Below are 21805 nucleotides of genomic sequence, written 5' to 3' on the forward strand. Positions count from 1 at the left end.
CGTGAGCTCGGGTCCGTAGTGTCGCTACACACAAAACGCCTCCTTGCGCAGACTCCCCTGCAGGGGAGCTATAGCTGTTCCTTGAAGGAAGATCTTTTCTATATTTACTATGTGGGTCATACCTGAAGGGTACTCGGTAGTGGCACAATATTGAATTGCGTTTTTAACTTCAGAATGAATGAACTCTGGAAGCTTATTGTGAAATAATATGGCATTCGCTTTTATAATTTTGTGATAATACATGGTGGCTGCAGGTCCTATGTGAAGCTCACACATCGAGCGAATCTTCAATGAAATCATTCCCACGGGCGTCTTCCAATGAAACCTTTCGCACGGATGATGCCGGCTGAAAGCGTACACGCATTCGCTAGGCGATTGTTTGCATTCAGCCGGGGTCCCAATAGCTCTATAAAATATTCATCTGGCTGGCACTTTTGCATCGCGTGTGAGTTCTTATAGTGCTAGGCATGACAATCACATCGTAAACACATGGGGTGCATAAGCGCAAGCTCATAGAGGATTCTAGCGCTGCAGTGACACGGAGCACAGGAGAAGTTTTGCCAAGTCACACCTAAGGCATACGGCAGTTGGACTGTGTTCATAGTAATGCTTTCCACTGTTCATATTTTTTTTGATCGCGATTGTACGTACTTGATGAATTCGCCTCCGCAGTCACCAATGCACGTGCTGTAGACACTCCGGACTGTCGAAGAAGGTCTTCTCAACGTCTCACAGGGAAACAGCAAAATATTCCTGGAGAGGTACAAACGTGAAACAAGCTTACAGCCAGACTCAGAGTGGAAAGTTTCACATTTCATTTGCGGGGCGCCTGCTCACATGGCCCTATAGCGTATTGCTTCGCGGCGCTTTCTAAATATAGATGCTCGCACTGAGCTGGCTATGTTCCGGTGTATGTAGAAATGCTCAGGGCCCCTGAAATTCGCCCAGAAATGCTTCGCATTGAAAGAGCATTTATTATGCAAGTTTAAACAGTTAGCAAGAGATGTTATACGCGTTAGCAAGAATCATATATCTACTCAATTTTCGTCCTTACTTTTGTGATCTGCAGCGCGTTATCTTCTCGGGCACATTTACGTACGTCACACAATAAGAAACAACAATATTACCCTTCCTGACGGGGTGCGCGCCGAATGCGTTCTTCAAACAGGCGCGTAAGTGTGGACAATCACAGTGGCAAATCAGGTGAAAGGAAAACGAAAACACGAATTTCCACCAAATGAATTATAAATAGGCGAAGCGCGTAGTCTATAACCCACATCGAACTACATAGAGAACATGGTTCAAATGCCCCTCTGTCTTTCCTCTAGGTGGTTCAAGGTGGGTAATTCGAAACGTTTTAGGGGTCGCAGTTGCCGTGCGCAACGTTTTCGGTGTTTTTCAGCCGCTTCTATCGCTCTGGCCGCCTCCGGGTCGGCATGTCTACGCTGCCGTGCTGTTGCGGCTTCGCGAGCCCTTAACTCCACATAATTTGGCCAGTGCTACCATTTCACTGCAGCATCCAATTCTAGAAAGTTAATTGGTTTGTCCGTATTGCCGTGCGGAAGCCCATCTGTAAGCCATCTGTAGAAAACAGATTGAAGACGGAGCTCGGGGTAGAAGACGAAGAGGTGGCCAGGGGCACGCTCTGTTTATTTTTTTATTCCTGTTCTGCCAACAATGAGTCGAAGACGTATCGGTAAAAAAAAACGGGGAGGATGACGAGGGTCACTTTCGGAACTACAGAAAGTTGCTTTCTTCTAGCAGCCACAATTCATCGACATTTGAATAAATTCGAAGCGAAATATTGTGCAGTTATGGTGCAACTCTGGAAAGGAATCTACGTCGATGACGTTTTGCTAGGAGCCGACGAATACTTGACATCGACAAAGATATACAAAGAAGCAGGAGACATTTTTCGTAATGCGGGAGTGAGTTTAAGAAAACGCATTTCAAAAGACGCCGAACTAAGAAAACTATTTGATGAAGAAAGAGATGATCTGGGTTGAGGGATAAGAAAACAGGGACATATCAAGCTTTTGGGACTGAAATGGAATTTCGTAGACGACGTATTGAGCTTTCCCGACACTACATGGCGAAATGACAAGGACATGAGACGACTCTCAAAAAGACAGGTTTTGCAAGCAACGGCAGGGCTATATAATCCTTTAGGTTTTCTGACATTATTTTCAGTTAGAGCAAAAATATTGCTGCAAAAAATTTGGATGGATAAACTGAAGTGGGATGACCCGTTACCAAGCCAGCATAGACCAGCTTGCAAGGACTGGTCGTAGGAGCTTCAGCACTTGGATGACTTCACCGTTAACAGATGCTATGACATCAGGCAAGCTGTAGTGAAAGTATCGACTCTACACGCGTTCTTCGATGCAAGTTCAATGGCGTATGGAGCAGCATTGTAACAGAATACTCCGATGCAAGCAATGAAGCCAATTTAATCATTGCAAAAGGTAGAGTCGCTTCAGTCAAAAAGATTGCACTAGCAAGACTGGAGTTGTTGGCGCCACAATATCAGTCAGATTGGCCAGTCATATAACTGAGAATTTCATCTACGCAGGCCGTTTTGTCGCGTTGTTTTCATTGCCTTTGCCGTATAAGCGAATAAAATCGCGCGCCGGGAGCGAGCATACTACACTGCATCTAGCGGTCTCCACTCAAACTCAGAGCACGCGCCGCGAGAGGGCACTTCATTGTATTTCGAGAGGGCACTTCATTGGTCATGACTCGCTTATCTATGAATTAGAACGAGTGCAGAATCGGGCAGCGCGCTTCATCCTTTCAAATTACCATCGCACCTCGAGCGTCACATCAATGAAAACTACACTAGCATTACCCCTACTGTATCTTCGCAGGAAAGTGTCTCGGCTGTGAATATTCCATAAAATTTACTTCACCAATCCGTTACTCAGAAGCAAATTATTGGCCCAACCAACTTACTTTTCCACTCGCATTGATCATCGCCATAAAGTAGGACTTCCTTTAGCGCACACCAAGTGTTTTCATAATTCATTTGTGCCAAAAACATCTGTATGCTGGAATCATCTTCCTTGTGATATTGTTGGTATAAAAGATGCTGCTTTATTTAAAATTGCCGTCACTAATTTTTTTTGTACGTAGCCTCAGTTCAACCCTGTAGCAAGCGACGATTACAATTTTTCTGTTGTTGTATTTTGCTTTGTATGCTGTACATATATGTATGTACCCACTCCCCTCTGTAATGCCCTCGGGCCTTGAGGGTAACTGAATGAATAAAAATAAATAAATTTGCTGTCGAAGAGAGAGATCACGCACCGGGTGTGAGCTCGAACCACTGCGCCTCTGCACGATGCTCCAAGTACTATGTCAAGTGATGGTTTGATAAGGCTCAACGTTCAGGAGCTACGCCTTCGAAGTTGGCCTCGTACCTGTGTGCTTTGCCAGAAATATCATTCATAGACGAAAGGACTTCGACTTGTGGCGCTGCGTGCGATATGGACGCCATCTGAAAATCATCCCGAAAAACAGGAGCCTGTGCAGAACCCAGGCCACCTGCCAGTGGCCTGGGTTCTGCACAACGCTCTGCCATTTCGTGAGCAGAGCGCTTTTTCGTTCATACCATCGCATTTTCAGCGCAGCGTACGAAACACTACGTTCTTTAAAATTACGTATTTATGTGTTTTCTAATAAAGGAACACACAACCTCATACTTACATTTTTCTGTTGCACCTTCAATATACGTAATATTTGTTTTTTATCGACAATGCTCACAAGTAAGAGCGCAGCCACCACATGTAGATTACCGGGCATCGATCAAGTGCCTTAACGTTCATTGGAGGGCTGAATTGTGTGACGTACAACAGGCAAGCAGACAGACAGACAGACCAAAAGTTCTATCAATCAAGTTTTCCAAGAAAGACGATCTCTTATACTATATATATATTTGGGTTTCACAGCGCACAAACTTGTAATAATTTAGATAAGTTGCTACAGGATTATGTGGCAGTGACGCAATAATAAATATTGACCCCATTACTTCAATATTAGCGAAAATCAAACGAAGTGTCGGGTACGTACCGCACGCTCGCTTCTTTTACGAGGCTTGCACAGCGAAGAAATATCACGTGTCTGTCACGGCTGTGCCGTGGTGTGCAAGTTGACGGTGAACAGCCCTCGCTCCTTTTTTTTTTATTCGCACTGGACTTTTAACAGACCACTTATTCCACTACACTCTAACGAAGCCACAAATAGCATTTGGCTGCAGGGACTTGTGGAGTGTGCACGTGACAACCACAATAAAGTATGTGTGATTATCTGCGCAGTGCCAATGTTTTGTTCGCCGAACTACTCCGCAACAAACGCAATTCGCTGCAACCGTGGCATTCATTCCAACCACTGTCCAGGCCATGAAGGCGAAGTATTGGTCTTTGGTGGTTCACATTTATTTTGATTTGGTTTAAACTAGATTGCAAGTCTTCACTACTTTTACCCTCATAGGAGCCTTGCAAAATTGTTGTGGTGATTTGCGTTATTTTTGGTTCCCATAAATCCACATTCTTCTAATGCTTGGCTGTGGTATTAGGATGTTGTACCACAGGAAAAAATTCTTTAAGGGCTGTCTTCACATGTACTTAGGTTTTTGAGTAGGATGTTTTCGACGCTTTGCTTTTCGCGCACGTGTTTATTTTCAATGTTGCATGCTACGTAACCATCGCTCATGCAACAAACTTGATTGAGAATTCACCGCAACAAAGATGGCGTACAGGCAACGTTCAAAAACAAGACCGACTATTCCGTTGTGTCGAAGATCCGCTCTCTATTTTATTTTCATAGCCTACGTGAATAAATTTGATACTCCCTCACTCATCCTAAGTAGAAGGGTAAAATGACGTGAATATGCGGAAGTGCCGAAACAATAGTCACAACATGCTTATTTGAAGGATCAATGCCATTATAAAATTGCCTTTTGAAAAAAAAATACATGGTCAAGTTATTGACTCATGCCGAAACACAGCACTGAATGTACGTGGAGGTTAAGTTGAAATATTGATTATAAAAATGTTGATCGGTATAGGAAATTTGCCTGTACCCCTAAATTGAAAGAAAACATGTATAAAATCACTATTGATATACAGTTATAAGAAAACAAAATGTACGTTGAAAATACGCTGCGGATCAACTGAAATTTTTTTGAATATGTACTTGACGAGAAGAGAAAACCTGCTTCTGATTTTCAATGAAGATCTTTCGAGGTACTCATTCTGAATTTTTATTGTAAAATTTGAGAATGCCAAACTATCGTGTCATTGACATGGCTTCAACTCTACACTAAAGAGTCATTGACTTATAGATGAAACTGAGACCATAACGGAACTTTTTCGGTTAGGGTTAACGGCCAAAGGCTATGCACACGCATACGTACTTCGGGCCTAGATAGGTCACCATAAATTTTCATGTCTACAAAAACTGTCTACATTTACAATTTAACCGAATAATGCATATCTGAAGGGTTCCTCCTTTTCTTGCTTCATAAAATGGTAATGTCAACAACAGACATTAATGCTGGTGACCGTATGGACAAGGATCCATGTAGTAGCGACTATGTGACTATGAAGAGAGTAAACTTGATAGAAAAATGCCTTGCTATAAATACTGAATTATACGAAACGTATACATTGCAGCGGTCATTATGAACAGGTGCGTAGCCACGGGACAGCGAAGTGGAACAGATCCTTCACATCACACTAGGAAGGTATTCCTTCCTCTCATAAGAGCTATCGACCCAACTTACTAGTGTGCGTATGCTGTAAACTAAGGAAACCCGCCATAATGAAAATGGGGTACATAGTAGCTCGAAATTGGAAAAAACAAATACCAGAGAAAAGAAGCAGAATTTGAACTGCGACCTCGGTCCGCGCTGACTCACAAGTAGATAGAGGCTCCGCAAGCGCACATTATTTCCTGCATGATGCTCTGTGTTTGTGTGGGGGGGGGGGGGGGGGACGGTGCCACTGTGTGAAAGCTGTGAAGTACTAATCATGACACTCACGATGGTCAATAAGCAGCCGAACAATGACGAGGTAGTCGAGGCGCTTTGATATGAATGAAGCAACGTTTACCGCTCTTGTATCAAGGGGCGCCCCAAACGCACTCACACGTTTTGCCGTTCGCGTCATTCTAGCATGGCACAGCTCGATATCAGAGCACAAAAGTTTTCATATGCACATCACCTCAGCTGAGCGCCATGTCATTTGTTTTAAAAATTGGGGACTCCTAAGCTCCATCTTTAAAAGTTGAACTCGATAGCGATATTTTGTTCCTAGCACGCACTTCAAATCTTAGTGTAGTTAGTGTACGAAATGTGTACGAAATCTTTTCGAAGTTTCTTCGCACCCATTACGTCACTTTAGAAGTGCAGTAACCTGTGTACCCTTTGTAGTGGGTGACTGCCTCTAAACATTGAAGTAATTATTATAATTCCTTGTCCTGACTCCTAATGAAATTGTACGCTTATACCACACATTATTGAAGCAATATATCGTGTTGTATTGTGACACATGCAAACAGCACGGGTGTGTTTGTAATGCAAAGAATTTACTTTCACTACTTTTCAACTAGATAAATTTTTTTAATGTATTAACAAACAGAGGCGTGACTGTGTGACAGGACACCCGCTTGCCATGCAAACTACCCGGCTTTGATGCCCACTAAGATGCAGAATTTTTCATTCATTTCACTCGCATCGTTTTTTTATTCTTTGGTCACGCAAAGGTAACGTATTTTCACTCATAACTAACGGCGCCGACCCCGACACCAACGCTGACGCGAGAATTTCTGCAAAACGAGCTCTTTAAAGCTATCGCGTTAGAACTGCTGGAATAAGCGCCACAAAAAAGACGTCGTCGAAAAGCGAATATCACATCTTGGGTCAGCAAGAAGCAAGATAAAGTTAGCGTGCTCGTGCCTGATGCTAGGAACCTCTGTCCCCGCGTTCTTGAAGCGCCGTGCTGTGGCGTATGTGTGAGCAAAGACGTAGCTTACTTTATCACTGCAGCGCGCACACCTTGCCGTCTCTCTCCTGATTGAACGACGCTTTGAGGATGTGCGAATCGAGTGCTAGGATTTTTTACGTGTTGGTTAATGTCATCTTCGAGGAAGATTCACCGTAAGCTGCGTTCATATAAAAAACATCAGTTACTCCTACGGCTAAATCATAATCATGCTCGTTTTTGCTGTGATGGAGAAGTGCCCATAGGCGTAAACTTGGTTGCACTCACATCAAACGTAGCTATGGCTTTCAAATATTTATGCGCTTTGTACAAGCTCCCTTGTATGAATGCATTCTACCGTGGTGGTCTAGTGGCTAGGATACTCGGCTACTGATTTGCAGGACGCGCGACTGAATCCCGGCTGCGGCGGGTGTATTTTCAATGGAGGCGAAAATGGTGTAGGCGCGTGTGCTCAGATTTGTGTGCATGTTAAGGAACTCCAGGTGGTCGTAATTTCTGAAGCCCTCCCTCTACGGCGTCTCTCATAAGTTTAAAACTATAAGGTGGATTCAGGACGTCAAACGCCACATATCAATCAATCATGTATGAGTGTGCAATAAACTATCAACTACTTCTGTCCAGACACGTTTGACTTTCATGTCACATCTATTGCAGTGCTGGAAGAATCAGCCACGTTTTCCCTCCCCTTGCATTCCTTCCCATTTACGCTATATTAACTAGATTACCGTTAAATACTGCACATAATGCTTCTGGTACGTTCCTTGTTTTGATTGCGCGTTAAAATAAACAGCCTCAATAGTTTGATAAGGAAGAAGTCGGTAAGCTTTCTGCTTTGATGTGAAAGTTTCCGTGCTCATCGAAAGGGCCAAGCTTGTCCTTCGATAAAGTTGGTCTTAAAACAAAGGTGACGACGTTTCGTGGAAAGACTGGACTGGATTACCCCATAGTGGTGTTTCTGTCGCAGTGACGAAAAACACATAGTTTATAGTGTATAATGTGGAAGCTGTTATCCCAAAAGTTGAGTTGTTGTTGCACTTTCCTAAAGACGTTTTTTATGTACCGACTTTGTTACTTCAGTTTTTTGTAGAGCATAGACTGGACGACAAGCCACTATTCAGTGTTAACCAAAATTTTTTTCTCCCAGAAGAACAATGTAAAATGGACTGCAGCTATGCTAGACAGGTGGTGAAAGCGACTAACACCAGATTGCTTGGTAGGGGGCTGCCCGCAGGAATAAATGCATGTGGCACTTTATGTCTCATAAACAAGTCCGAACGAGCTCTCTATGAGGCAAACAAGAGCTTCATCAGCGCGAATTTTTGTGCGTAATTGTATCGATATTCTAGCTAGAATTTTTACTTATATCGAGCACTGAGACTTTGAAGGTCTGCAACTTTTTTGTGTTTTACGGCTTTATCCAAACCGCAAGCTCATTTCAAAGAAAGTGCTCCTGGTTAGAAATCTTTATCAACAACAAAAAAAGGATAAAACTGCCCACAGATGTCACTGGTCAGATCGGCTGAAGTTTTATTTTCAATAACACTCCAACTACCAATACTTATGATCCTTCTATTGCTTTATTATATTTATTCATTGAACTTTTGCTGCGTCTCTAAAAGGTTACCGTGCAGTGGATATATAAAGACTGGCTTTCACCTTTTTGTACTCCAAGAAAGTTCAAACTCTAGTACTCCACCGAGCCTAATTTATTGTGAAACACTTATGAAGCCCTACAACATTTGGTTATTCCTTGTAGTTGCTATGGTAACACCTCAGCATTTGTCAGCTCATAAGAAGGTGCGTTACTTGCGTAATACTCTCGACACATATTGTAGATGTTAGTTACCATAAAAGTACTGTTGAAATACCAGCTATAAGCCTACCTTGAGTTGCATCTTATTCACACTACAAGTTAACTAATCATTAACGGATCCTGTACCTATTATTTATTTAGCAAGAAGGATTCGCATATTTTGATATGCAGCAGCATCTCAATATTATGACTGGTCTTTACAGCTACCTATCCAACTTCATGGATTCTGTTACACTTATGGAGATGCTGCTTTATTTTGAATTGAAATACAGTTTTCTTCTATTAACCCTTATAATTAGAAACCACAGCTTGGTTTCTCTTGCGTTGCACTTGCGTGATCAGTGGAAGCAGCGACATGCGATTATCAAAAGCATCTTTGCCCTATTTACATGATACCTAACAAGACTTCGAATCAATAATGTTTCGACTTAACCTTTGGCAGCGTGCGCTAGAATTTGGTAATTCACTGGAAATTGAGTGTTCCGTTTCCGTAAAACTCCCTGAAGGGGTCTGTAAATAAATTCCACTACGTTGGTTGAAACGTTTTCTTGGCGTGTATTTTATATAACGCTGCTTCATATCAGTAGTTCGCGATTGTTAGAAATGAGCATAGCTTGACAATGCTTGCCAAATGTCATCGGTTCTACTCTCTAATAGTGAATTACCCTCGAAGCTGCTTAGCACGCTACAGAGAGGTTAGAACACATTTTGAAGACAAATACGAACCTATATGTCTTCAGTTTTAGTGGTAGGCATGAACTCTACCCACATTGATTCATTGGCAATTTTCTGCGGGTGATGTAGGAAATTAAAGCCCGCGTCCTTTGCTTGATGCGCACTGAACACTGTCTGTCTGAGCGGGGACAAATATGCACCCGATAGGAAATAAGGAAAAACTCCTCTTGTTCGAGCACTCTGTGGGGTCCAATATTGGAGAGATGCGCGAATACAGCGGGAACTTTCTTCTTACTACACAACGCAGTCAACAGGATGTCTTTCTGGTTAGCCTCTCACCCTGCTCCCTTTTGTTGCTTCCTTCCTACACAACCCAGCGCCGAGAAGGATCTGTTATGCACTATGGGGGAGCTCCGCTACAATGTACTAGAAGGGGGTAGTGTGCTCTCTGCCCTATGCTACGCAGGTGGCGCTCCAAAGCAGCTCGTGGCGCCGATACTGGGAGCTGCTAGGCGCTGCAGCAGTTTCCTCTTGAACTTTTTTGCGCTCGTAGCCGTCTGCCGCTGCCGCTCTCTTGCTGCACACGTGCTAACCGAGGCTGCAAGCCGAGTGGTTTTTCGTATAGTTGAGAAATTCAGTGGTTTGCGTCAAGGACAACCACTGACTTCGTTTTCTGCTGACGTGCCCTTGCTAAGGCATGCTAAGCAAGTATGCCTACCGAGCGGCACAATCACTGTTTCGCATCGGGATGCCCGAATGGTTACAGCCGTGTGAAAGGCGCGCCGAAGGCGTCCGACGTCTCTTTTACACGTCCCTCAAGACGAAGAAAGCAAAAGACAGTGAAAACGGAACCTGTACCGCGAGGATAAGGAGCTCTATGAAACGTGCACAGTGTGCGAATTGCATTTCGAGCCGAATTTTGTAATCAGGGACTACGTTCATATTATCGACGCAAAAGAGGTACGCATACCTCGTGAAAGACCAATGCTGTCGGAAGACGCTGTACCGACGATCCTTCCGAATCTCCCCGCGTACTTCAGCAAAAGGACTCTTTAACACAGGACCAAAAGAAAGCAACAAGGTGACCGACCGACCAGCAGTACCAAACATCGGACTGCGGCCCACGCGCCGTCCGCTGAAATTGACCCGGACGACCAGTCGCTGCTACACGCTGATAAACTTTGCGCTAGCGAAGAAGCGCCAAGTGCAGCCTGCTCAGATGAGGCACGAAACGATTTGAACTTTTAGATGCGGAGCATCTAATACTCGAGGCTTGTAGTGCGGCGCCGTCCGCAAGCTTCCTCCTCCTCCTTCCACCATCTGTGCACCCTTCCTCCTCTACACACCGCGTGTGCTTCTCCTCTTCACGAACATTCGCTAGGTGTATAATGTAGCGTGCATGCGCCGTCACGCTTCGAGAACATCGGCAGCTGACGCGCGCGCATGCGCCGTTGCGCTTCTCCCCCTTCTCGAACATTCGACAGCTGACGCGCGCATGCACCGTCACCCACCATCTGTGCCGCGTGCGCTTCTCCCCTTCGAGAACATTCTACAATTCTCCTGATTCTCCAGTGGACGCGCATGCGCCGTCGCGCTTCGAGAACATTCAACAGCTGACAGTGCATGCGCCGTTGCGCTGTATATATACTCAAGGTCGGCGCTCGCTCACTCAGTTGCCGCTCGTCAGTTGGTTTGTACGGCGCGTCGACGTCCAAGGTCGCGGTGAAATGAATGCCAACGAATCCACAAACACAATGATCGACGTCCCTTCGACCAGCGCCGCCCTTTCGCATACGTGTGTACGTGTTCACTCATTTAACACCCCCTCCTACAACCACGTTAACCAATTTAGCCATCGACCCAAGTAAGTCGCAATTTAACACCCCATTTCACAACCACGTTAACCAATTTAGCCATCGACCCAAGTAAGTCGCACTTTAACACCCCGTTAACCAATTATATGCTCCGCATCCTCCTCAGTGTTCCCCCGAGGGAAGCTGCGGGCAATCTTTTTTTATTTTACCTCCAAACACCTTCTGAGTGTCTGACTAAGCATTGTTTTGCTAACCTGGATGGAGTACTTTATTGCACATCGGCGTAATGCGAAGAAGCGACTGTGGTGTCGGAAAAAGTCGTGTTTTTCTGCAGCAAGCCTCATGATGCCAGCTCCAAAGTGTACATGAGAGGGAGACTTGTTGAACAACATTGTTTGAGTGCCCAGGAAGAAGCGGAAAGCCTGCTCCAAAAAAAAGATGGCTTCGAACTTTGTGTTGGAGCCCTGAATGCGGCCGATTACTCTCAAGTTTTTTTTTGACAAAGAGGATCAGGAGTCAGCTGGCCGTAAGGCAGCAGACATACTTCAGTTCTACGTGTCTTGGCAAGGTGGTCAACAAAGGTAAGAACTGCATGCCATCAATTTCAAGTGAGATAAGACGGAAGCGCGTTGATATATCAACTTAACCTTTGCAAAAGACATTTTAACTGTAGTGCTCTTTTGTTTGTAGAAGGCCACTGAATCTGCCGCAAATACTTGCGCAAGGTGCTGCTGAACAGAAGACCAAGGAGACCAAAAAGAACAGGTGAGACCAGATTGTCGGAGCGCTAGCATTGAGCCAAAAAGCCCAGTCGCTCAGCAGAGTCCTCATCAACGGCGTGAGCAGCTAGATGAAGAGCGAGCTTCACCGCGGAGAAGCTAGCATTGATGAAAGGACGGCATAGTCAGCTCAATCCACTAGCCGTGATTGACAGGCTGCAGCGGCAAATTCATTGTACGCTACCGATTCATCCGGGAAACCCAGAAGCCTTGTTCAAAGCCGCTCGTAGAGCTTGAAGTCAGCAGCCTGTCCTACTGAGCGGCAGAGGGACGTCAGCAGAGTTGTGATTTGGTGGAGTCCAGGTGATTGGCGCAATGAGGGGGGAGTATCTGTGGTCATTTGCTCATATTAGGTACCATCATCTGTGAAGGTGACTTGTCTACGAAGTCTGCCCAGCAAGGCTCCGCCATCCAGAGCACGATGAAGCATCACTAAAGGGTGCGTAGCGCCTTATGAATGTGCAGCGAGTACCGCATTTTTGTGTGTGATTGCTAATGATAATGTGCGTGATTATGCACTTCACAAGTATTTCTGCTGTAGTGGATACCATGCAAACATACTTTTAATAGTCTCTCTCAGAGTCTTTAAAAATGTCTAAAAAGACCACTTTTCCAGTTTTCATTGAGCATGTACTGCATGTTCCCGGCAGTTACGGATGTGTTTTGACGGCTTCGGTACCACGCAAAAAAAAAAAAACACGCATCTCGACGAAGTGATTGGTGATGAGCGGGCGAAGCTTCGTCCGAAGCTCCGCAATGCCTACGTTGAAGATCCAGACTGGTATAAAGGACGCATGTGTGCAAGGACGGACGAACGGAAAGTGGTGCAGACGCACAGATGGTGGCACATATTCATGGACGGACACACTGAAGTATGGACGCACAGACAGGCAGAAAAACGGTTGCATGAACAGATTTACGGACGGGTATACAGACGCACTAATGGACGTACAGATGGAAAGCGCAGGTGGTCATGTTTTGTGTTGTCATATACTTCATTGATATACACAGCTGGCACACAGCTTTAGTTTCCGCTTTGTGTAGCGTGAAAGAATAGGACAAGACTACGCTCAAAGGACCTTCGCTCGTAAACTATTATTCATTTCATGTCGCACTGGATGAACAAGGATCTGTGATTAGGAGTTTGAGGCAATCACCATCTAAATGGGCAAACTATATTCAAACACCAGTCTTGGAAAGATGTGCATTATGTTTTATTTAGTATTTATTTAGTGCGCTAAAGTTGTCAGTCAGGAGAGATTTTTCAAACACCGCCATAACCGGCTACACAGGCCAGCACTATAAAAAATACCTGAAAAGCGTGTGTGAATTGATTGAATCGATTCTTGTTTAACTCTTTTTGTGAATGCCAGTGGAGCTGACTGATTTCTCTTTTATTTTCTAGGTCAGTCGTCCAGCCTCAAAATATGTACCGCAGAAATCGCTTCCTTACCTGGTAAGATACTTTAAACCTTTAAGGACCCTTTGTAAATTCCGAATTGTATTACCGCGAAAGCCTATCCCTCATCTCTACTAGGGGGAGCTGGATGACACATCCAGCGCGGGTGGTTGAAGCCACTGGAAGCCACCATTTCTTTGCCAGAAGTCACCGCCATGGACAGTCACCTGCTGCCAGCGCTAGATCGTTTCACTTCTTTTTAATTAAATGCCAGCCTGTAGCGCCGTAAACTGTATGAATTGACCGAAAATGTCATCGCAAAGACATTCCGCGCCCAGCACTATAAAATTAGATTTTCTTTTAGCCCATTCTGAGTGGAAATTGTGGTAGTTGTTCGCATTTTTACGAGGTGTGTTGAAGCGGTTACGAGGGTTTGAAGCGGTTATAAGCTGTTTCCCAACCTCGAGGCCTCAAATATACAAGGAGTGGGTCAGTAACCCAGAGAAGGACAACTAGATGCCGTCTCCAGAAATCAGACTTTGCAGTGACCGTTTTGCTGTCATGTTCGAAATGATATCATCCCAGCGCTGCTTTCTTTTCCGCATCACTTATAAAAGACAAGCCTTTGCACTTCTGGCTACCATTGCACTCATAGCTTTTTTTTAGAGGGGGGGGGGGAATTTGTGACATTTTTTTTGTTACCTGACTGATGAGTAATTGTAAGGTTGCACGTTACAACATTCCGTCGTATTCAGAGGGTGTTGCTATGGCGTCTGTCATTTTTCGTGTAGCGTTATGGTGCGTTCTAAGTGGTGCTTAGTCGTAGGGTGTGTTGTATGCACTAGTTGTAGACTACAGCACTTCGCCGTATTCATATGGTGCCCCTATGGCATCTGTTTTTTGTGGGCGAAGCTCCCTATGCCATGGGTCGTGCGTCCGCGAAGTATGTGCAGTATTGGTAGTAGTAGTAGTAGTAGCAGTAGTAGTAGTAGCAGTAGTAGTAGTAGTAGTAGTAGTAGTAGTAATAGCAGTAGTAGTAGTAGTTGAGGAACGGCACGTGCACAGCCTTTTCAATTGAGGAGGAATCCCGCGCACATTAATCATAAATAAAAGATAGTTGTAAAACTAAAAAGACAAGTATTGGTGACCTAATCTTCAATACCGTTTGCCTTCAATTCGATGCTTACTTAAAAAAAGCCTAGTATGAGAAGGACGCACTTTGAGCACTATCTGGCCAGAAAAGGTTGCCGCGTTAAACCCGCTAGGCGTAACCTTCTTGGTTTTAGCAAGGTGGACTTCCGCTGTTGTGCTTCGCAAGGCTGCTGTGCCTCGCATGGGCTCCGTATTCCACGAAGTTTTTTTTGAACCAAGACTGCTTTTTTGGTGCCAACAGTGGTCTCTCTTTCACTTTTGCAAGTTGCCAACGCTGCTGGTGAGTGCTTCAAAGCTTTTCGTTCTTGAGGAGCTTTGCAAACTTCAACTCTTGCTGAGCGGGGGAACGCCACCTCGTTAGCTAGAACGCCACCGGCACCGGCGTCGGGCTCGTGCTTCGACAGGCGTGCGCAAGTTCATTCGGCTACGCAATGGCATACAAAGTGAATGGCATGGATCTACCTGCCACAGAATTCAACCCAGAAGAATGAAGTGTAGTCCCGAATGCCCGACAACGCTCACCTCGGCATCAGTCAAAAGAAACTGAAGGGACGCAGTCAAGTAAAGCGGCGTCAGCCGACGTAACGCCAGCACGCAAAACGGAATTAGCACCCATCATTTCCTGAAAGCTCGACGACACAGCTGTGGCACGTCCTCGCTTAAAACAACTGCCACGGTTTCCAGTCGATGACTTCAACATCGTCTTTCGTCCGAGTGCTGATGTAGATCTGGCCCAGAACAACGATGGAGAGTTACGAGCGACTGTAATCGCCAACAGCGGACATCACTGTGTGGTTGCCGAAGAAGACCTTGTGTGCACAAATCTGGCCAAGAATATTTTCACCGTGTCCAAATCTTGCGCCGACTGAGTTGCTCACTGTGCAAAAATACGAGAACTCACGCTCCGTGCTAAGAAACTGGGATTTCATGCGTACATAGCTCCACCGGACGGGGCATCATCTACCGCGCTTGCAATGGTGAATCACCTCAGCACTTGCTTCAAGAATTATGTTGGGCGAATCCCCTTCTACCAATAGCCCAAGCAAGGGACATGGGGCATACGTCACGCTCAGTGCTCAGTCACTTCATGGCTGAGGAGCTCCCTCCGTCTGTCAAAATGTTCGGCATCCTCTACTTCATTTACAACTTTCGACTGAAGATGGGAGCGTGCCCAAAACTGCAGAAAAGTCGGCCACCGTCGAGATGTATGTCCTTTGCCAAATCGCCTCACTTGCTCAAACTGTGGACATAAACACCCGGAGCACTATCCCTGCACTCCTGTGTCGTCTATGGGGACGCTCACAAGATGGGCGACACGGCATGCAAGCAACGATTTTAGCGTGGCTTCAGACGTCTCTCTCGGTCACGACAGAGGCCGCAACAAGAGCACTAGCAGGAGCAGCCCGAGTTACAGCTCGAGACGGAGTTTTTTCAAAGCATCGACGATAGAATTCATTGTAGTGGAAGCAAGAGTCCTGGATGAAACCGTAGCAGCAGAAGCAAGAGTACTGGACGAAGTGCATCACAAAGCCATGACTTCCGCACCAAGCCCAATAAGGTGAGCTGGGCAAAGCAAGCCTCCTGCTCCTGTCTTATGCTCTCTGACGCTAAGGAAAATTCTAAAACTCAGGAGACTATCTAACGTCTAATGCGAGAGGATCAAGAGCTAAAGCAACAATTGGCTCTGGTGCTTACAGCTTTCAGCTGCCCCACCTGCGTCTTCTCCACCCCTATCCATTTCTGCCGCTATCATAAAGCCTGATATGGCAGCTGAGTCAGGGACCAATATTATAAATTCCTCCCCACAGCCAGCAGAAAAGAAAAAGACAGAGCAGCCCGAGTCATCGAAGATGATTTTAAATGCCTCAGTCTAAAAATTCTTAAAGAACACCGGGAACTGAAACAGAAGGTTGATTTAGGCTTTATGAAAATCGCTGAACACTTCACTAAGATAGAGAGTATTCTAGAGGTTACTAGTTTCTCGGCTCGAGTCTCTCCCACAATCTCAACCCTTTCCAGCGCCTTCGCCGCCATAACCCCCTCCTGCACCTTTGCCTCATCCTCACCCTCTTCACTCTGCATATGGCAATGGAATTGCTGGGGATTAGGAAACAAGAAAGACAATCTCTCAGATAATATAGAGCGGTCTACGCGGGCCCCTGATGTCGTCTCTGTACAGGAGCATTTAAAAAGCTTGCAAACTCCATGGTTATCAGGCAGTACATTCGCACCGTAGCTCCCCATGGGCTACATATATATACACAGGAATATCTTGTTTATAGCGCACGATCTATCCGATCTTTACAGTGACTGCCTTGTTCTTGAACTTCTCCCACATCATACAGAAGAAGGCATATATTTTATTTTGAATATTTATTCTCATCCTAGAGATGGCCTCACTGCTGTTTTTGAAGAAATTGATAGAGCCATCCAAATAGCAAACTCTATTCTCATATATGTAACGGGTGACTTTATTGCCCCGCACGTAGATTAGAGGTACGGGAAAAACACTCGAAAGGGCGCCAGCATTTTTCAATACATTCAGTGGAACAGGTGCACTGTAGTCACTGACTGCATGCTACCAACACGACTTGGCAACAGTGTGAGCAGAGATACCAACCCAGACCTTACTTTCACTAAAAACGTGCGATAAGCTAACTGGACACACAGTGAATTCAACCTCGGCAGTGACCATTACATCCTAACAATGACACTGTCCCATGCCAACATCGTCCACAGTTTCATTAAAAACCTATTGTTGACTGGGACAAATTTCGCAAAATTTCGCAAGACTGAAACCCTAAAAATGAAATTCAAGACAACAATGACTGGGCGTCTCAGCTTAAACGGGATGTAGCTCTTAGCGAAAAAGTAGCCCCAGCAGCACATATTCGCAATCCAGTAGACAGCAGGCTACTCCACCTATGGGAGGCCTATCAGAGCTTGGAGAAACGATGGCTCAAGCAAAAATATAATCGCAAACTAAAACGCAAAATGGCACAAACACTCTAGCTTGTAACTAGACACGCGTCCGAACTTTCATCGCAGCAATGGAACCAGATATGTAACCGACTCGACGGCACTCAACATATTGTCACGGGGTCGTGACGTGGCCGAAGACAGGAGACTTCGTGTTGGGATTTAACTGTTTATTTGGGCGAACCTGCGCCCAGTAAACGGAAAGTCTGATTACAGCAGCAGTCTTGCACAGATAGCAGTCTCGGACTGATAGCGGCGAACGGAGCGTCGGCCTTCGTTAAACAACTGACAAGCGGCGAAGCGCGTCGGCATTTATACTCTTGCCGTCGAATGTTCCAGCGTTATCGCTGGCGGTGGCGTAGGTTCCAGAACAATCTGTACCGTTCGCACAGTGGGCGTGATCTTATCGAAATGATCTACTACAGTCCGGAACCTTCTCGAAAACTGCAGGCGCGGTTTGCGCTGAGAATCGTGTGGTGTTTTGGGACGATAACAAAAACTTGGGAAATGGAACGTGGCATTGCCCCCCTCTGAAAAAAAGGCATCGTCCCGATGCTTTAACTTAAGATGAAGGTAATATAATAATGCAAGAAAGTACAATGAATAAATTACGATGAAACGATATTACAAAAAAACACTGTTTCAGTTTGTTAACGCGCATGAAATGGCTTGAGGCGCGCGACATGCACGACTTCAGGTCGCGATCGGCGTCGTTGAGAGTTCGTGATGCCGTCGGGGACAACCTCGTAATCAAGTGGGCCGAGACGTCGAACCACCCTGTACGGTCCGAAGTAGCGCCGCAGAAGCTTTTCACTTAGTCCACGTCGGCGTATCGGCGTCCACACCCAAACACGTTCACCGGGCTGGTATTCCACGAAGCGTCGTCGAAGGTTGTAACGGTGGCTGTCTGTCGTCTGTTGATTCTTGATACGGAGACGCGCAAGTTGTCGGGCTTCTTCGGCACGATGAAGGTACTCGCTCACATCGAGGCTTTCTTCGTCGGTGATGTTGGGTAACATGACATCGAGCGTCGTTGCCGGGCTCCTTCCGTAAACCAATTTGTATGGAGATATCTGCGTTGTCTCCTGCACCGCCGTGCTGTATGCGAAGGTCACATACGGAAGAATGGCGTCCCACGTTTTGTGTTCGACATCGACGTACATTGACAGCATGTCGGCGATCGTCTTGTTAAGCCGCTCGGTGAGGCCGTTGGTCTGTGGGTGGTACGCTGTCGTCCGGCGGTGGTTTGTTTGGCTGTATGCCAAGATCGCTTGAGTTAAGTCGGCAGTGAATGCCGTTCCTCTGTCGGTGATGAGGACCTCCGGGGCGCCATGACGTAGGACGATATTTTCTACAAAGAACTTAGCTACCTCGGATGCACTGCCTTTTGGCAGGGCTTTTGTCTCGGCGTAGCGGGTGAGGTAGTCGGTAGCTACCACGATCCACTTGTTTCCGAAAGCCGACGTCGGGAACGGCCCTAGTAGGTCCATACCAATCTGCTGGAAAGGTCGGCAAGGTGGATCAATTGGCTGCAGAAGTCCCGCTGGCCTTGTCGGCGGTGTCTTGCGTCGCTGACAGTCCCGGCATGTCCTCACATAACGAGTGACGTCGGTGGTAAGACGTGGCCAGTAGTACCTTTCTTGTATCCTCGCGAGCGTGCGAGAAACACCGAGGTGACCTGCCATCGGATCGTCGTGCAGGGCCTGCAGGAGTTCTGGTCGCAGAGCTGAAGGCACCACAAGGAGGTACTTAGCTCGAAGCGGTGAAAAGTTTTTCTTTTGTAGAAGACCGTTTCGTAGGAAGAACGACGCAAGTGCGCGCTTGAATACCTTCGGGACTTCGGCGGTCCTGCCTTCGAGGTATTCTATTAGGGCCTTAAGTTCCGGGTAGGCCCGCTGTCGTTCAGCGAAGTCGTCTGTAGTTATTGTTCCCAAGAAGCAGTCGTCATCCGGGTCATCTGGTAGCGGTTGGTCGACAGGCGCACGAGAGAGACAGTCGGCGTCGGAGTGTTTTTTGCCGGACTTGTAAATGACAGTAATGTCATATTCTTGAAGTCTCAGGCTCCATCGTGCGGGACGACCTGAAGGGTCCTTCAAGGTGGCTTGCCAACACAAGGCGTGGTGGTCGCTCACAACTTTGAAGGGCCTGCCGTAGAGGTAGGGGCGAAATTTCGACGTAGCCCAGATGATGGCGAGGCACTCCTTTTCTGTTGTGGAATAATTTGCTTCTGCTTTGGATAGCGATCGGCTGGCGCAACTAATAACCCTTTCAAGTCCGTCAGCCCTCTGCACAAGAACAGTGCCAAGACCTACGCTGCTTGCGTCAGTATGTATTTCTGTCTCGGCGAATTCGTCGAAATAGGCAAGTAACGGAGGCGTCTGGAGGCGATGTTTAAGCTCCTGGAAAACGTGTTCCTGTGGCGTTTCCCACTTGAATTCCACGTCGGCCATGGTAAGGTTAGTGAGAGGATCGGCGATGCGGGCGAAGTTTTTCACGAGCCGCTTATAATAGGCGCACAGGCCCAGAAATTGGCACACGGCCTTCTTGTCAGTGGGTGGCGGGAAGTCGGCGATGGCGGCTGTTTTCCGTGGATTGGGACGAACTCCAGACTTGCTGATAACGTGCCCCAGAAACAAGATCTCCTCATACGGAAATCTGCACTTTTCTGGCTTCAGTGTGAGTCCGGACGTCTTGATGGCTTGAAGTACAGCTTCAAGGCGCCAAAGATGCTCGTTGAAACTCGAGGAAAACACGACGACGTCCTCCAAGAACACAAGGCAAGTCTGCCACTTCAATCCTGCCAGTACTGTATCCATAACGCGTTGAAAAGTTGCAGGCGCTGAGCAAAGGCCGAAGGGCATCACCTTAAACTCGAAGAGGCCGTCCGGTGTTATAAACACCGTCTTCTCTCGGTCTCTTTCGTCGACTTCGATTTGCCAATAGCCAGTCTTGAGGTCCATTGACGAAAAGTACTTGGCGTTATGGAGCCGATCAAGTGCGTCGTCTATTCACGTCCTTCCTTGTGAGGATACACGTCCTTCCTTGTGATTTTGTTCAGGCGGTGATAATCGACGCAGAAACGTAGGGTCCCGTCCTTTTTCTTCACTAACACCACGGGGGATGCCCATGAGCTCCTGGACGGCTGGATAATGTCATCCCGCAGCATTTCATCAAGTTGTCTCTTCATGGCCTCACGTTCTCGCGTCGAAACCCTGTACGGGCTCTGACGGAGTGGTCTGGCATTTTATTCGGTTATGATGCGATGTTTCGTGATTGGGGTCTGCCGAATTTTCGATGACGACGAAAAGCAATCTTCGTATTGACAGGGGCGTCCGGTACATGAACGAAGCAGCACCTCCACAAGATGTCACGGGGCGTGACGTGGCCGAAGACAGGAGACTTCGTGTTGGGATTTAACTGTTTATTTGGGCGAACCTGTGCCCAGTAAACAGAAAGTCCGATTACAGCAGCAGTCTTGCACAGATAGCAGTCTCGGACTGATAGCGGCGAACGGAGCGTCGGCCTTCGTTCAACAACTGACAAGCGGCGAAGCGCGTCGGCATTTATACTCTTGCAGTCGAATGTTCTAGAGTTATCGCTGGCGGTGGCGTAGGTTCCAGAACAATCTGTACCGTTCGCACAGTGGGCGTGATCTTATCGAAATGATCTACTGCAGTCCGGAACCTTCTCGAAAACTGCAGGCGCGGTTTGCGCTGAGAATCATGTGGTGTTTTGGGACGATAACGAAAACTTGGTAAATGGAACGTGGCAATATGAAGAACTCTTGGTCCCTGCTTCACAATATGTTAGATCTATGCTCCTCGTGATCTGAAAGTAATAAGCGAATTACGAAAGTCTTGGTTGAAGTAGAAAAACAAGGGCAAGACGTTGAAGCTGCTCCTAAAACTTCATATATCCCTAGCCCAAGGCGAGAATCGTTACCTACCTACAATGGAGCTCGCAATCTAGACTTTGATGCACCGATTGCAGAGGCGAAAGTTTGGGCGGCACTAAGTAAACTTCGCACCTCATCCGCTGCAGGGCTAGATGGAATTACTAGCAAGACACTACGAAAGTTAGACTCTAAGTCAGTGGCTGCTTTTACCGATTATAAAAATCAACAATGGGAGAAGGGCACCCTGCCCCAGGATTAGAAATCAGCTAAGGTGACTTTAATACCCAACCATAATAAG

The 21805-nt window shown here is 46.4% G+C and overlaps 1 protein-coding gene across 3 annotated transcripts in view; it reads left to right on the top strand.

Moving 5' to 3' along the window:
- Positions 1-8656: 8656 nt before the first annotated feature.
- The window catches only part of LOC119183241 (uncharacterized), a 38980-nt gene continuing 25831 nt past the window's right edge, over positions 8657-21805 (top strand). Inside the window, exons 1-3 of one of the 3 annotated variants that reach the window (XM_075872441.1) lie at positions 11757-11884; positions 11994-12068; positions 13488-13538. In XM_075872441.1, the coding sequence (XP_075728556.1) occupies positions 11772-11884; positions 11994-12068; positions 13488-13538 (239 nt within the window). In that variant the 5' untranslated portion in view covers positions 11757-11771. Of the gene's footprint in view, positions 8799-11756; positions 11885-11993; positions 12069-13487; positions 13539-21805 lie in introns of those variants that run through there. The other 2 variants (XM_075872440.1, XR_012885761.1) reach the window with 2 other exon arrangements.

Source organism: Rhipicephalus microplus, chromosome 8 (genome assembly GCF_043290135.1).
Source record: "Rhipicephalus microplus isolate Deutch F79 chromosome 8, USDA_Rmic, whole genome shotgun sequence".
NCBI classification, from domain to species: domain Eukaryota; kingdom Metazoa; phylum Arthropoda; class Arachnida; order Ixodida; family Ixodidae; genus Rhipicephalus; species Rhipicephalus microplus.